The sequence below is a fragment of the Artemia franciscana genome, chromosome 1 (genome assembly GCF_032884065.1).
Source record: "Artemia franciscana chromosome 1, ASM3288406v1, whole genome shotgun sequence".
Classification (NCBI taxonomy): Eukaryota; Metazoa; Arthropoda; class Branchiopoda; order Anostraca; family Artemiidae; genus Artemia; species Artemia franciscana.
The window spans coordinates 24,377,716-24,391,623 of record NC_088863.1 but is presented as its reverse complement, the minus strand read 5'-3'; the positions used below and the strand labels follow the sequence as shown (position 1 = coordinate 24,391,623).

Below are 13,908 nucleotides of genomic sequence, written 5' to 3'. Positions count from 1 at the left end.
TGTCGCTCCTTACTTACAGTTGAAAACCTTTTTTTCGTTCGTAAACCTGCCTTTAAAGCTTAGGCTACTACTATTAATTCCACTATTACTACTACTGCTACTGCTACTAAAACTAAGGGTGTGAAGGCCAAAATTTTTTAGGATATGTAGAAACTGTATGGATACGGAACTAACATGCCCACATAGGCTTTGTCAAGGGGACACATCAGAAATACCTATAGAACGGTTACGAACAGAAAATGTTCCATATATGAAAGAGTCACCCCCTCCTCAATACTTGGCTCTTAATGCTAAAGTTTGACTGTTTGTCCCACTGTTTTAAAAGCGGCCATTGAGATATATAAGGGCCGATTAATTAGAATTTTAATTATTAATGAATTTATAATAATATTATTAATTATCAATTAGAATTAGCTTTTTAAAAATGGCAAGCTTTAAAAAAAAGTTTATTTTGAATAGTAATAAATAGCAAGGTATTGAGGATGGGGACAACCCCTTCATATATGGAATAATTTCTGTTTGTTTTGAGTTTAATTATTGCTCCTTACTTTCAGTTAAAAAAAAACTTGTTTTTTTTATGTATAACGAAGGCTATTTGTATTAGCGTGGAACTTTCAATTACTGTTGAGGGGAATGCTGGGCTAAATCAAAAGACATTTGATTTATATATTTCCATACATGTTATCAACCAGACGTATCGGTAATATCTTGGAAACCCCTAAAATTCATTGGATAAAAGATTTGTTTTTTATTCAATTTCTATGCTGGATAACCATTGGTGCATAGCTTGGATATGCAGTTGCGTATGGATCAGTAGGGGCAGCTGGCGGTGCATCTCTACATGAGGCACTGGTCGGGGCTATTATACGAATCAGCAAAAAATAAAATTAGGTGTACTATATGTATTTAAACTAAATTGAACTTCTAAACTTTTTGAACTTGAATTGAGCTTTTTGTAGAAAATATTTTTTGAGTCAACTAAATAAAAAACATATTTTTTCAACTAAAAGTAAGAAACAATGTTAAAACTTAAAATGCACGAAAACTCTTCCATATATAAACAACAAAATATAAGTAGAACAATTTTTATTGTTGTTTCTGATGAAAAAAAGCGTGGTCTTCGTCGCTATTTGTTCTGTTTATTAAAAGGGATACACTCTCCTCAATACCCCCCCCCCCGCCTTTGTGTTTCAGGAGTTATTCTTTAATGATTTAGACAAAAAAGTCAAACTTTAGAGCAAAAAGTGGGGATATTGAGGAGGGGGCAGCCCTTTTGATGTACGGAATAATTTCAATGCGTTTTAAATTTTAGCGTTGTTCATTACTTTCAGCAAACATTTTTTTCCTTCAAGTTTAATTTCTGATCGTTCTTCCAATGATACCAGGAAATCCACCTCCCCCTCCCATGTTAAAAATTCCTCCTTCACAAAAAGTTCTTCCATTGAAAGTCTCTCCCACCTAAAAGTCAGTCCTCCCTGCAAACTCCCTCAAGAAAGTTTATTACGGACGATTCCACCTGATAAAATCTCCTCATCGTACTGTCATTGGATAAAAGATTTGTTTTTTATTCAATTTCTATGCTGGATAACCATTGGTGGATAGCTTGGATATGCAGTTGCGTATGGATCAGTAGGGGCAGCTGGCGGTGCAGCTCTACTTAGGGCACTGGTCGGGGCTATTATACGAATTAGCGAAAAATAAAATTAGGTGTACTATATTTATTTAAATTAAATTGAACTTCTAAACGGTAAATAATTGACATACTCTATAATTTCATTATTTGAGCAATACACTTTAAATGACTTGAAAGGGAGATTAATACAACTAGAAGAACCTAAACCCAGTGAAAATAAGAGAGAGAGTGAGGGGGAGAGAGAGGAAATAGAGAGGAGGGGGAATACTAGCATACTATTCAACTTCTAAACGGTAAATAATCGACATACTCCATAATTTCATTCTTTGAGCAATACACTTTAAATGACTTAAAAGGGAGATTAATACAACTAGAAGAACCTAAGCCCAGTGAAAATGAGAAAGAGAGAGAGAGCATATTCGTTTATTCGGTCTCCATTATTAGTCCCAGGCCTCTATCATCAATGAATGCTTCCTCACTTGTTACTTGACTCTGTGGCCGGTCTTCCTTTTGAACCACTTCACTAATCGTCGATAAGTAGAACCGAAGTGATTCACAATGCTCTGTTTGCCTTCGTAGATTTTTCCATCCACGATTAGTGAAGTTGGCGTTTTTGTTTTTTTTTGTCACTACCCAACATTTATCTCGAGAAATTCCATGTTCTCCTTAATTCTTGAAACAAGATCTTCGTAAAGTATTAACTTGATTTCTTACTTTTTTGAACTCTTCAAAATATAAGCACTTTGGCAATCTAAAAACGACTGATACAGTAGATTTCTCTTCTTAATCTTTTCAGCAGGTTCCGGTGTAACCTGAGGCTTTCTCAGCGATTCCCTTGTATTCCTCAACACTTTTAGTGGACATGCTTTATCATATAAGGGCTGGAGAATATTCATAAAAATATCAAATGCATGGGATGCATCGACTGTCTCGTCGAAACTGGTTTCCATGACACCTTACTAAGTTCCTCAGCAAGGTTTTCAATATTCTGCTTCCTTAATTGCCGCATTTGCTTTTTTTCTACCTTTTCCTCCTTGGCATTAACAAGTGGCACAGAAGCTACAACTGGGAGATGATCCGAACATGGGAACACCAGAACATCAGCAGCACTAGATTTCAGGTACTTCGAACTAACAAAATGTTATCTATTGTAGTTGCTAGATGACTAGTTACACTTGTCGGGACCCCAAGAAGGGGAAATAAATCATTTGAAACCATCAAACTCAAAAAAACAAGATTAATAGCATTAACAGCATATAAATCAAAATTGAAATCTCCCATACAAATAAAATCCAACTGGCTAGATGGCGCAGCTCTAATTAAAATCTCAAATCTTCCTTGAAATCCTCCAAACGAGCACTTGGTGGTTTATAAACGTCACTTACAATAAATTTTTTGAAGTATTAGCCAGTTCAAGAGTAAGCGATTCAACCTTAACCTCTATCCAAACTTCAACATTCCCCCCTTTGACGGCAAAGTATCCCATTTGTCAGCAGAATGCTAGACCTCCTCTAGCCATTAGCTCACGGTTTTTCATAAATAATTGGTAACCTGGAAATTGAAAAGAAGGCAGAACACGCTCAGAAATCAAAAAAGTCAGATCTAGCAAATGCAAGATATCATTATAACAGGTTAGATGACAATCCAATGGCATACACTAAGAATATTCTCATTTTTTTCCCATAGCGACGACGTAACTGGAATATATTAGACGATCTTTGGCAATCAAAATCAATTGTAAAATGATCATTTGCTATACCATCGCGAAATATATCTCTCAGTCGAAAAGGGTTGGATTCAAATTGACGCAACCGATCCATACCATTCAACTTTGCTTATTCTTTATTATTGCTATTGCAGTGTGCATGTAAGCAAAATTTGAATTTTTTCCGTAAAAAAAAAATGCATATTTCCCCCTAAAATTTACACATTCTAATCTTAGATGGGAATTTGGAACCCTGGTAATGTTGCATTTTCCAATAAATTAAATGATCTCCATACTTTGACAAAAACTGATGAAGCGTTTGATGTGATGAAGTATTTATTATTTAGGAATCGGTTTGGACTAGGAATAAGAATCAACAATCACTTCTACATTTGCCCTGGTTTGAATGCTTGGATTTGGGACATACAAGAAACTATTGTAATTGTAAATCTATGTTATACTGTCTGGGCCGTATCCATGATTTATGTGCGTGTGTGTGTGTCGGGGGGGGGGGGAGGGGGCAAAAACTAAAAAAAACGCATCAAAAATTTGTTTGTATGCAGTTTTGTTATGTTTTTAAGAGTTGGATAAACTTTTTCTGGGAAGGTGGGGGGTCAAACCCCTAACCTCCCTCCCTGGATAAGGCCTTGCCTACTATCTGGCTACTTGTGCTTAGGCCTACCTAGTATCCTCATTTCTAAAATAGAAAAAAAAACAACATATTAAATTGGGCCACAACGCAGGTTATAATGCTCCCAAATTAATGAATCAAAGAAGATAATATTATCCCTAAATTATGCCTTGTGCCCAGGGTGGGAACTAGGACTTTTGTTTGTGGGGCAGTTTTTTTTCGGAAGAAGGATTAAAAAAACTACAAAAGGCGACCAAGATTTTCTTTTACTTTTATTTTGTTACTTTTTTACGAGCCGAACAAAAATTTCTTGGGAGGAGGTCGAACTAGGTAATCCCATCCTGAATACAGCCCTGCTTGTGCCGTTTATTTTTGCGATAAGTAAAGTTTTTCTGCGTTGTGGTAATTTGAAAAATTCAATTATAAAATATTGAACTACCTGTTTTGCTAGACATACTTCATTAATAGTAACATTATTGATTCCTTCGTAATAAAGTCGAAAGTTTCGGTTATAGAAAAGATCATATATAAATACAAGCCAATTGAATGTCTATTTTCAGAGGACTATCAACGTTCACCCCTTTCCGTTGGAAGTTAAAAAAAAACACCCTTTTCAAAAAACTGTTTTTCTTAACTGCTTTTAGTTTTTTCGATTTTGATAATTTACTTTTCAAACGAAAAACTAGAAATCTTTCTGGTTTTAATTTATTTCAATATTTTGTTTTGGTGCCCAAAAATGGTAAGTTTGCTATGGTGCCAATGTTCTCGAGATACTCCGTAATAATTTGTAGATTATTGTAACGACACCGCTTCCTCATTGCTTCTACGGAAGTCGATTTATTCAACAAAAGATCTAGAAATTTCTGGGAGAGGTTACAATTTATAATTATAAAATAGCTGAATATTGGAAAACCTCTATTATTTCCTCTATTGTGGGAAAAAACTTTTATTGGTCAATCTCTATGTTAGTAATTTTTCAAGATGCTTTCTCATCGATCAGATAATGGTTTTGTATTATCCCATCCTATCCAATAACCAATACTTTTAAATGTAAACATATGTGTTGCAACCATGTCAAACATGTTCTAATCCTGATTCTAAAGGCCAGAACATGCAAATGTGTGTTAATTTTTCAAGATGCTTTCTCATCGATCAGATAATGGTTTTGTATTATCCCATCCTATCCAATAACCAATACTTTTAAATGTAAACATATGTGTTGCAACCATGTCAAACATGTTCTAATCCTGATGCTAAAGGCCAGAACATGCAAATGTGTGTGCTCTATCATATCACATTGTTCATTTATATTTTCTAAAGGTGAAGGAAAAATTTGAGGTCTGCACATGTATAAACCTATTGATGAAAAACATTGTTGGAACGACCTCACTTTTACTTAAAAGTTTGTGACCTGATAACGGACTAACTTGAATGGTTCTAGGCGTTCCCCCCTGTAAATACCCACTCCCCCACGGAAAATACACCCCTTCAGAAATAGACCCCCCCCCCTGCGGAAAGTTATAGTAGAGTGGGAACACCGATCGATCTTAGCGGAAAAATGTTATTGAGTGGAGAGCCTTTGCATCAGATAAACTGTGTGTAATATCTTGTTTTTTTTTCATGATTGTAATTTATCTTGGAAACAGCGCAGTGATTTAGTTGCTTCTAAAATGGCTAGAATAATTGGAGGTATTCGTTGTTTGAAAAATTCTTTTCTGAATAAAATTTTACTTCTTTTATATTATGCATTAGTCCTTACAATTTTTATGGTGGTGTTTTATAGGTTAGTAATTCCTACTCTCATTATAAATGTATCCGAATTTTACAAAATAAAGATATGAGAATAATTGAAGAATATGTGAAAGATTTTAGTGATACGGAGACGTACTGTAGAAAGTTAAGAGTAATGAATGTTGAGCTGCACAGGGAATATCCGGCTGTAATTTTTGTGTATCAATGTTAAAATGATTTTGGCCCAGATATTTTTTCTCATTTTCATAAGAGTAATAGTTGTTTACATGAGTATAGTACTAGAAATGTGGGTAACCTTGAGATTGAGATAAATTTGAGGCCTCTAAATGACCTGAAATTTTGAGGCCTGCACTTGCAAAAACTTATTTATGAAAACATTATTGGAACGACCTCGCTTTAATTGAAGGTTGTGGAAACTTCTTCAGCCGAAAAACAGACTAATTTGATTACCCTTGCGTACGATTCATAGGCTTTTATGGTATATAGCAGTTTTGAAAATGAAAAAAGGTTTTTTTTCGGGGGGGGGGGGAAATGGTTGCTAAAAATAGCAAAAATTGATAATATATGAAAAGTAATTAAAAAAAACTATTATGTGCAAAAATCTTCCAAGTAAAAAAAATGTAGTTAAAACTGTTCAAGAAAAATATAAAAAAAATTACTATATTATTCGATGATTTCTTTTTATGCCGGAGGAATAGTCTCAGTATGCATTTTTTATTTTCATTTTGTATTTTACTTCAGTTTATAAACTGTTCTTTGTTGTGTTTAGCTTTGGATCTTCATTAAACATCACTCTTAACCTAGAGCATATTCAGGATTTCGTTCAGGAGGTGCGTATTTTGGGGGGGGGGGGTAATTTTTCGTGATTTTTTTCAAAATGTACGCGGGATTTTGTTCCGGGGTGGCGTTTTACAAAACCACTAAAGAACCCATTTGGTTTATAAAAATTATTTACCTTCTCACGATTCGGACAATTTTTTGGGGGAAGAGGAGGGGTTCCACCCCGAAATTTGAATACGGTCTTGGTTTCGAAGACTGTTTAGAAATGGACATAAATGTTTTTTCGAATATCATAAATACTTTGCTTCTTCGTAAATTAAGGAAATGGCGCTCAATATATATTTTCAGATGACTTCTTACTGTAAGCTTTCACGGATTGCAGAATACTTTAGTTTTATTCCCTTTTTTAATTTAGATTTCTTTTTTTCATTTATTAGTTTTGAGGATAGTACAGAAATGAAAATTCTAAACTATCCAATGATTCATTATTTTAATTATTCGAAAAAATTGGTTTTCGCAAATTTACTGAAAGGACGCTAGATTTGTAGTCCAGGATTATACTTTTGAGTGTCTTAACAAATTTTGAAATAAGTCACGGATCCTAATTCCACGGATTATATATTTTTTGTAATTAATTTCCGTTCATCTTCTGTATATAATACCTAAGGTCTATTGTATGATATTTTTATGTAAATTAGAGTCCATTATTTCCATTTATTAGTTAGGGTAATACTCACTCTTATGGCAGTAAATGGTTTGGCAATTTCAGAGAGTCAACGGAGAACTTAAATATACAAAAGATCTATCTTAATTACTTATTTGAGCTACCAAGGACATCAAAATTGAAATGTTTATTTCCTCCTGGGCCATCTTAGGTATATTTGTACCTTGAAAACCCCGATTTTCTATTTTTTTTTATAAATACATTTCAGTTGTTTCAAGATTATAAGCTTCTCGGGTCAGCATCATATTTTTGTCAATGTTGCCAAATTGACCTCGAAAATGAATAACCGTAACTAATTCTTTAATTTTGACAACGCTTTTTGTCTACAACAATTTGAACGAAGACAACTAAACATTCAAAGAAAGCTCTAGGCTTTTGGTCCTATATGTTTAGCTTTTATTTTGGCTGATTTTTCAGTCAGGTTCCTGTTTCAGAAATTTGTTGCCTGTTTTATTGCTACCAACTTTTGGTCATTTTTGTTGCCACTTTTTGTGCCCACTATTTTTCTGCATTAAATCTATTCAAACCCGAAAACCGCAAATTTCTAAAGTCTTCCTTTTGCTTGTTTCAATAATATGGAATTTATAGGGAACTGCCGTATTTCCGTCAGTATTGCAATTTTGAACCTTAAACAACTAAGAAAAACCAATTCTTTAAATTTAACAATGCCTTTCGTTTGTAAAAATTCGGACATTAACAATCTTTCTATTCCAAAAGACAGCTACACCTTCAAGGAAATCTTTTCCTTATTATACTTCTTGGTCGTATATGTTTTAGCTTTTATTTTGGCTGATTTTTAGCCTCGGTTCTGTTTTAGAAATTTGTCACACACTTTTTTGCTACCTTCCTTTTGCCACTTTTATTGCCATAAATTTCTGCCACTATTTTTCCACCTTAGGTCTATTCACACCTGTAAACCGCAATTTTCTAAGGTTTTTCTTTCGCTTGTTTCAACATTAGGAACTTTTTAAGGCTATGGCGCATTTTCGTCAGTGTTGCCATATTGACCCTTAAAAGTGAATAGGCAAAACTATTTCTATAAATTTGACAACACTTTTCGTCTATAAAAATTCAAACTGAAGCAATCTGTTTATTCTCGGAACATATATGCGTTAAATTAAAGCTACGCCTTTTAAGTTTTTTGTGCCATCTGTTCTTGGCTTTTTTCTCAATTTTCGTCATCGTTTGCTACGAAAGTGAGGAGAGTCACTCAATGAGCTTTTCTCATCTCTCTGAGATGATAACCAATCCCAGAGAGGAAACCCGTTTATATCAGATCTTACACAGCGTAATTCTTGAGTATGTTTCGCTTAACAGACAAGTACAAATTTTTAAGTCCTTGTTTTTATTTCTAGATGGAAGAACCTATTCTTCGGCAAGTGGACGGTTGATTTTTTAGTTTTGGCGTGTTAAGAAATGGTTTTGTAAATGAATTTGCAGTTGGAAAAGGAGTCGTTGCTTGGGCTGGCTCTCTATTAGCTGGAGTCTACATGACTATAGGTAAGAATCCATATCGCTGATTTTTGTTTTATTTACTCTTTGAATGTTTTCAAACAGTTCGTGGTAACGAACTGTAGTAAGGAGCGACCCGGCTCAATAGTAACCAAAACTCTAAAAAATGGAATTTTGATATCGATGGCTACATCAAAAGAATCGCATTTTAATGCTGATTTTAAATATATAAGTTTCATCAAGTTTAGTCTTACCCATCAAAAGTTACGAGCCTGAGAAAATTTACCTTATTTAGGAAAATAGGGGGAAACACCCCCTAAAAGTCGTAGGATCTTAACGAAAATGACACCATCAGATTCAGCATATCAGAGAACCTTACTGTAGAAGTTTCAAGCTCCTATCTACAAAAATGTGGAATTTTGTATTTTTTGCCAGAAGACAAATCACATATGCGTGTTTATTTGTTTGTTTTTTTGTTTTGTTTTTTTTTTTCCCAGGGGTCATCGTATCGACCAAGTGGTCCTAGAATGTCGCAAGAGGGCTCATTCTAACGGAAATGAAAAGTTCTAGTGCCCTTTTTAAGTGACCAAAAAAATTGGAGGGCATCTAGGCCCCCTCCCACGCTCATTTTTTTCCGAAAGTCAACGGATCAAAATTCTGAGATAGCCATTTTGTTCAGCATAGTCAAAAACCATAATAACTATGTCTTTCGGAATGACTTACTCCCCCACAATCCCTGGGGGAGGGGCTGCAAGTTACAAACTTTGACCAGTGTTTACATATAATAATGGTTATTGGGAAGTGTAAAGACGTTTTCAGGGGGATTTTATTTTATTTGGGGGTGGGGCTGAGGAGAGGGGGCTATGTTGGAGGATCTTCCCTTGGAGGAATCTGTCATGAGGGAAGAAAAATTCAATGAAAAGGGCACAGGATTTTCTAGCATTACTATAAGAAAACAATGAAAAATAAACATGAAAACGTTTTTCCAAATGAAAGGAAGAAGTAGCATTGAAACTTAAAACGAACAGAGATTATTACGCATATGAGGGGTTCTAAAAATACTTTAGCATAAAGATCGAGGTATTTAGGAGGAGATAAATACCTTGCTCTTTATGCAAAAGTATTTTTAGTAGTTTAAACTATTTATTCTACGGCCTTTCTGATTCAGGGGTCATTCTTAAAGAATTGGGACAAAACTTACGATTTAGTGTAAAGAGCGAGGTATTAACGAGGGTACAAACCCCCTCGTATACATAATAAAAACATAAGGTTATTAAAGTTTGTTACGTAAGTTAATTCTTAAGTTACGTATATTTTTTACTAATAAAAACGTTCGTTAAAAATTAAAAATTCTAGTTGCCTTTTTAAGTAACCGAAAAATTGGAGGGCAACTAGGCCTCCTTCTCCACCCCTTATTTCTCAAAATCGTCTGATCAAAACTAAGAGAAAGCCATTTAGCCAAAAAAAGAATTAATATACAAATTTCATTTTAATAATTTATGTGCGGAGAGCCAAAACCAAACATGCATTAATTCAAAAACGTTCAGAAATTAAATAAAAAAAACTAATTTTTTTAGCTGAAAGTAAGGAGCGACATTAAAACTTAAAACGAACAGAAATTACTCCGTATATGAAATGGGTTTTCCCCTCCGCAATCCCTCGCTCTTTACGCTAAAGTTTGACTCTTTGCCACAATTCTACTTTTTAAAAAAATTAAAAGCTTTAGCGTAAAGAGCGAGGGATTGCGGAGGGGAAAACCCATTTCATATACGGAGTAATTTCTGTTCGTTTTAAGTTTTAATGTCGCTCCTTACTTTCAGCTAAAAAAATTAGTTTTTTTTATTTAATCTTAATCAGGCTCGTACACAAAAACGAGGGTGATTTTCAGCCAGATAAAAAAAAATCGAAAAGAGATATTTCGGCAAGTACCCTCGCTAAGCCGTCCACATTGCTTAAACACAGAAAAAAAAAATACTAGCCTATTGAAGTGAACCCTGACAAAACCTATCTGTTTTTATGTGTTTTGTGTGTTTTATCTTTTTATGTTTTTATCTGAGATAACCAAGATGATTTTAAGCCTGCTGAAAAAAAAAATAGTTGAAAAGATAGAAACAATTTTTTTTTTGCAAGGATCTCCGGCAAGCCCTTCTCAGTGCTCAACCGCACAAAAAAACATAAAATTAGCCATTTCAAGTGAATCCTAACAAAAGCTCTCTGTTTTTGTCTTTTCGCTTCGTTTTTTCAACTGGCTGGAAAATTACCCTGTTTTATTTTACTTTCTTAATTTTTTTCGTATTGTATTTGTTTTTCATTTAACGCTATTTCTTATAATTGTTGCTTATATCTACGACCAGTGTAATCAGCGAAATTATTGACAAAACTTGCTGCAAATGCATGATATGCTGCTTTTTACTGTATTTGTTCAAAATAAGGTAAAGGATACGGCATTAGACTGTACAGTCCGTACCGGCGGTGCTGATCTTCGTTTCTTGGCCCTTCAGCCAGGAAGTGCAATGGGGGGTTGGGGGCCAGCCATCCTGTGCTTTTGCACACCCTTCCTGTTTACCTTCCCCAGATTTCTCCAGGTACCCATTTAGAGCTGGGTCGACTCTGGCTAAGCTTACAGAGTCACGCCACTGACCCCCGTCCCAAACTGAAGAATTGGGCACACTGGGATTCGAACCCGTGTCCTCTCAGACAAGGGATCCCGAATCCAGCACACCAACCCACTCGACCAGGACGGCTCCTGGTATTTTGAACAATATCTATTGTTCAAAATAGATATTCATCTTATACAATTGACGATTACGTTGCCTACAGACAAACAATCCCTTAGCACAATATGCGTAGCTCTATTAATATTTTCTAATTAATCAGCTGAATATCAAGCAGGCTTTTACTGTATTAATTTAAAAAAAAAAACAGTTTTTGATGAAAATAAAGTTTTTGTAATGCATTTTTGAGAAAATGTTTCAAACAAACTGAGTCGTGATATTTCCTAAAATGTTTAGAATTCTGGAAACTTCCTCGCTTGTCAGTTTTTTTTAAACGTATTTTTAAACTTTTGGTTACTTTTGGCCGTGGTTTGCTCTTTACTAGATTGCGGCCATTATTGCAACTATGATATTTAAATGCTTGTGGAATTACTGTGCATAATATTAGAGCTGAGGTCAGTTTTTGTATTTCTCTGCCCTGCTGGGAAAATTTACTAATGGGTTTCTTGTCTTTGAGACGATCAGTCGACACTGAGAATTGCAAAAGGATTTTAAGGTATCGAATGGCCTTAACATTCATCAGTCTGTCAGCTACCATTGATCTATTGAACATGTCGTTAGAACAAGAAGGCATGGTTGCCGTCAACCAGGTGTGATCCAGGATTAGGAAGGTTGTGTCTGATGATTGTTTGTGGTTGAAAGGTGATTTTATAAGCCAAGTGATTGATGGGTCTTCTAGTGATGTCTGCAGGCTGTGGTTAAACGTAAAAAAATAAGCATGCATAATTTATTTTTTATTGATATCTGTTTTATGTTGTAGTATATCTGCAAACGAGAGGGGATAGTGGAGAGTTCCCATTTTCTTAGATTGTAGATTGGTCATAAGAACCCAGCCCTAGAAAAATTGCAAAATATTGACCTTCAAATATGATTCCTTCGTTTTGGTCTCTTGTCTGCTTATTATTTTGTTTCCTCCTGATGCCTTTTTTTTTTACCAGAAAAATGATCTTGGATACATTATTAAAGATGTATAGTTGTTTAGTTGTCTTATTAAAGATGTATAGTTGTATAGATGTATACATGTATATCTGACGATAATACAGATTGTAAAATATCGTCCTTGTCGGCCAATCATCTAGGGCGACATGAAAAGAAGGTCTTATCAAATTTTGTGCGAGGATATCGTAAGGAAAAACTTCGAGTAAGTTGGAACTTGTTGGGTTGGTATAAAGAGAGAGGCTTTGAATAGATTGGGATGGAGGAGGAGCATGCTGTGTTCGTCTCAGGAGGCTTCCTACTGCAGTGAGTTGTTAGTAGAAGTAGTGATAGCACTATGATTGCATTGACGTTGATATTAATACTGATTTGTTATTTACGTTGATTGATGATTATTGATGTCAAGCACTTTCACCTGTTGGTCTTTTTTTTTTGTTCTTCGTATTGTGGCCCTTGTTGGCTTTCGTCTATCAGTATTTTCTTCCTTCGTTATGCTTAAAATTGAAGCTGTGAATGACTGTGAAAATGTTTAATGAAATCGCACGAAACCTGTTTAGTAGGTTATATAGGTGATTCAAGACTGAGGGTCTTTAACCCTTGTTGAATACTGACTTTAATTGTTTATTTTTTTGTCAGTTTCGCTAAACGCACCGATCTTCTTCTTTTCTCAATCTCTTATTTCTTTTCAGCATTGCCAGTTTCATTAATACGTCTTCTTTTACTTATCTGTTTCTTTATCAAGTCTTAATAGTTTTCTTATTTTTCTTGTTGTCTATACAAATAGTTAGTACTTAGGACTTTTGAACAAAAATCCAACTTAGGCAATACAGGTTTGTGCTTCGTTTCTTAAATCGATGTATACGCTAAAAAATAAAATATGGGAAATATATATATATATATATATATATATATATATATATATATATATATATATATATATATATATATATATATATATATATATATATATATATATATACATTTTGTTGAGGAACGTGAAGAATTGGTAGACTTAAGGAAGGGATTTTTGAGGGAAAAGTCTTGTGGGTAAAAGCTATTAGCTAAGAATAACGAGAAAGACGAATTTTGGGGAAAATCCTGAGACTAGTGCTCATTTCTACTTGCCTTCTAGTATAAATTGTGTGTTAAATATTTATATTATTGTTTTTGTTCTTATTATTATGTTTATTGATATTAGTTAATTGTATTTTCTATCAACGCACAGAGAATCATTTGCAGTGCATTAAAGGGCGAAGAAGGCTCTATGAGCACATCGTGGGCTATACTTATTTCAGTCGGCTATATATTTTTATGCAACAAGGCACTTTGCATGGGTGGAGGGTAAGTAAAGAGGAAGGCTTTGAATAGATAGTGATGGGAGAGGAGCGTACGTTGCTGAGTCGGACTCTGGCGGCTTGGTGTTACAGCGACTTTTTTGTAGTAGTAGTAGGTATCTGCACTTATCAATCACAACTTGACCTGTCCTTAGCTATTCTATGGATGCTGTGTTGGTTTTCAGTT

General features: G+C 34.6%; 1 protein-coding gene across 1 annotated transcript in view; it reads right to left on the bottom strand.

Moving 5' to 3' along the window:
* Positions 1-1,568: 1,568 nt before the first annotated feature.
* Positions 1,569-13,908, bottom strand: part of LOC136026084 (collagen alpha-1(I) chain-like) — a 21,214-nt gene continuing 8,874 nt past the window's right edge. The window contains exon 4 of the mRNA XM_065702331.1: positions 1,569-1,675. Within this exon, the coding sequence (XP_065558403.1) occupies positions 1,569-1,675 (107 nt within the window). The remainder of the gene's footprint in view (positions 1,676-13,908) is intronic.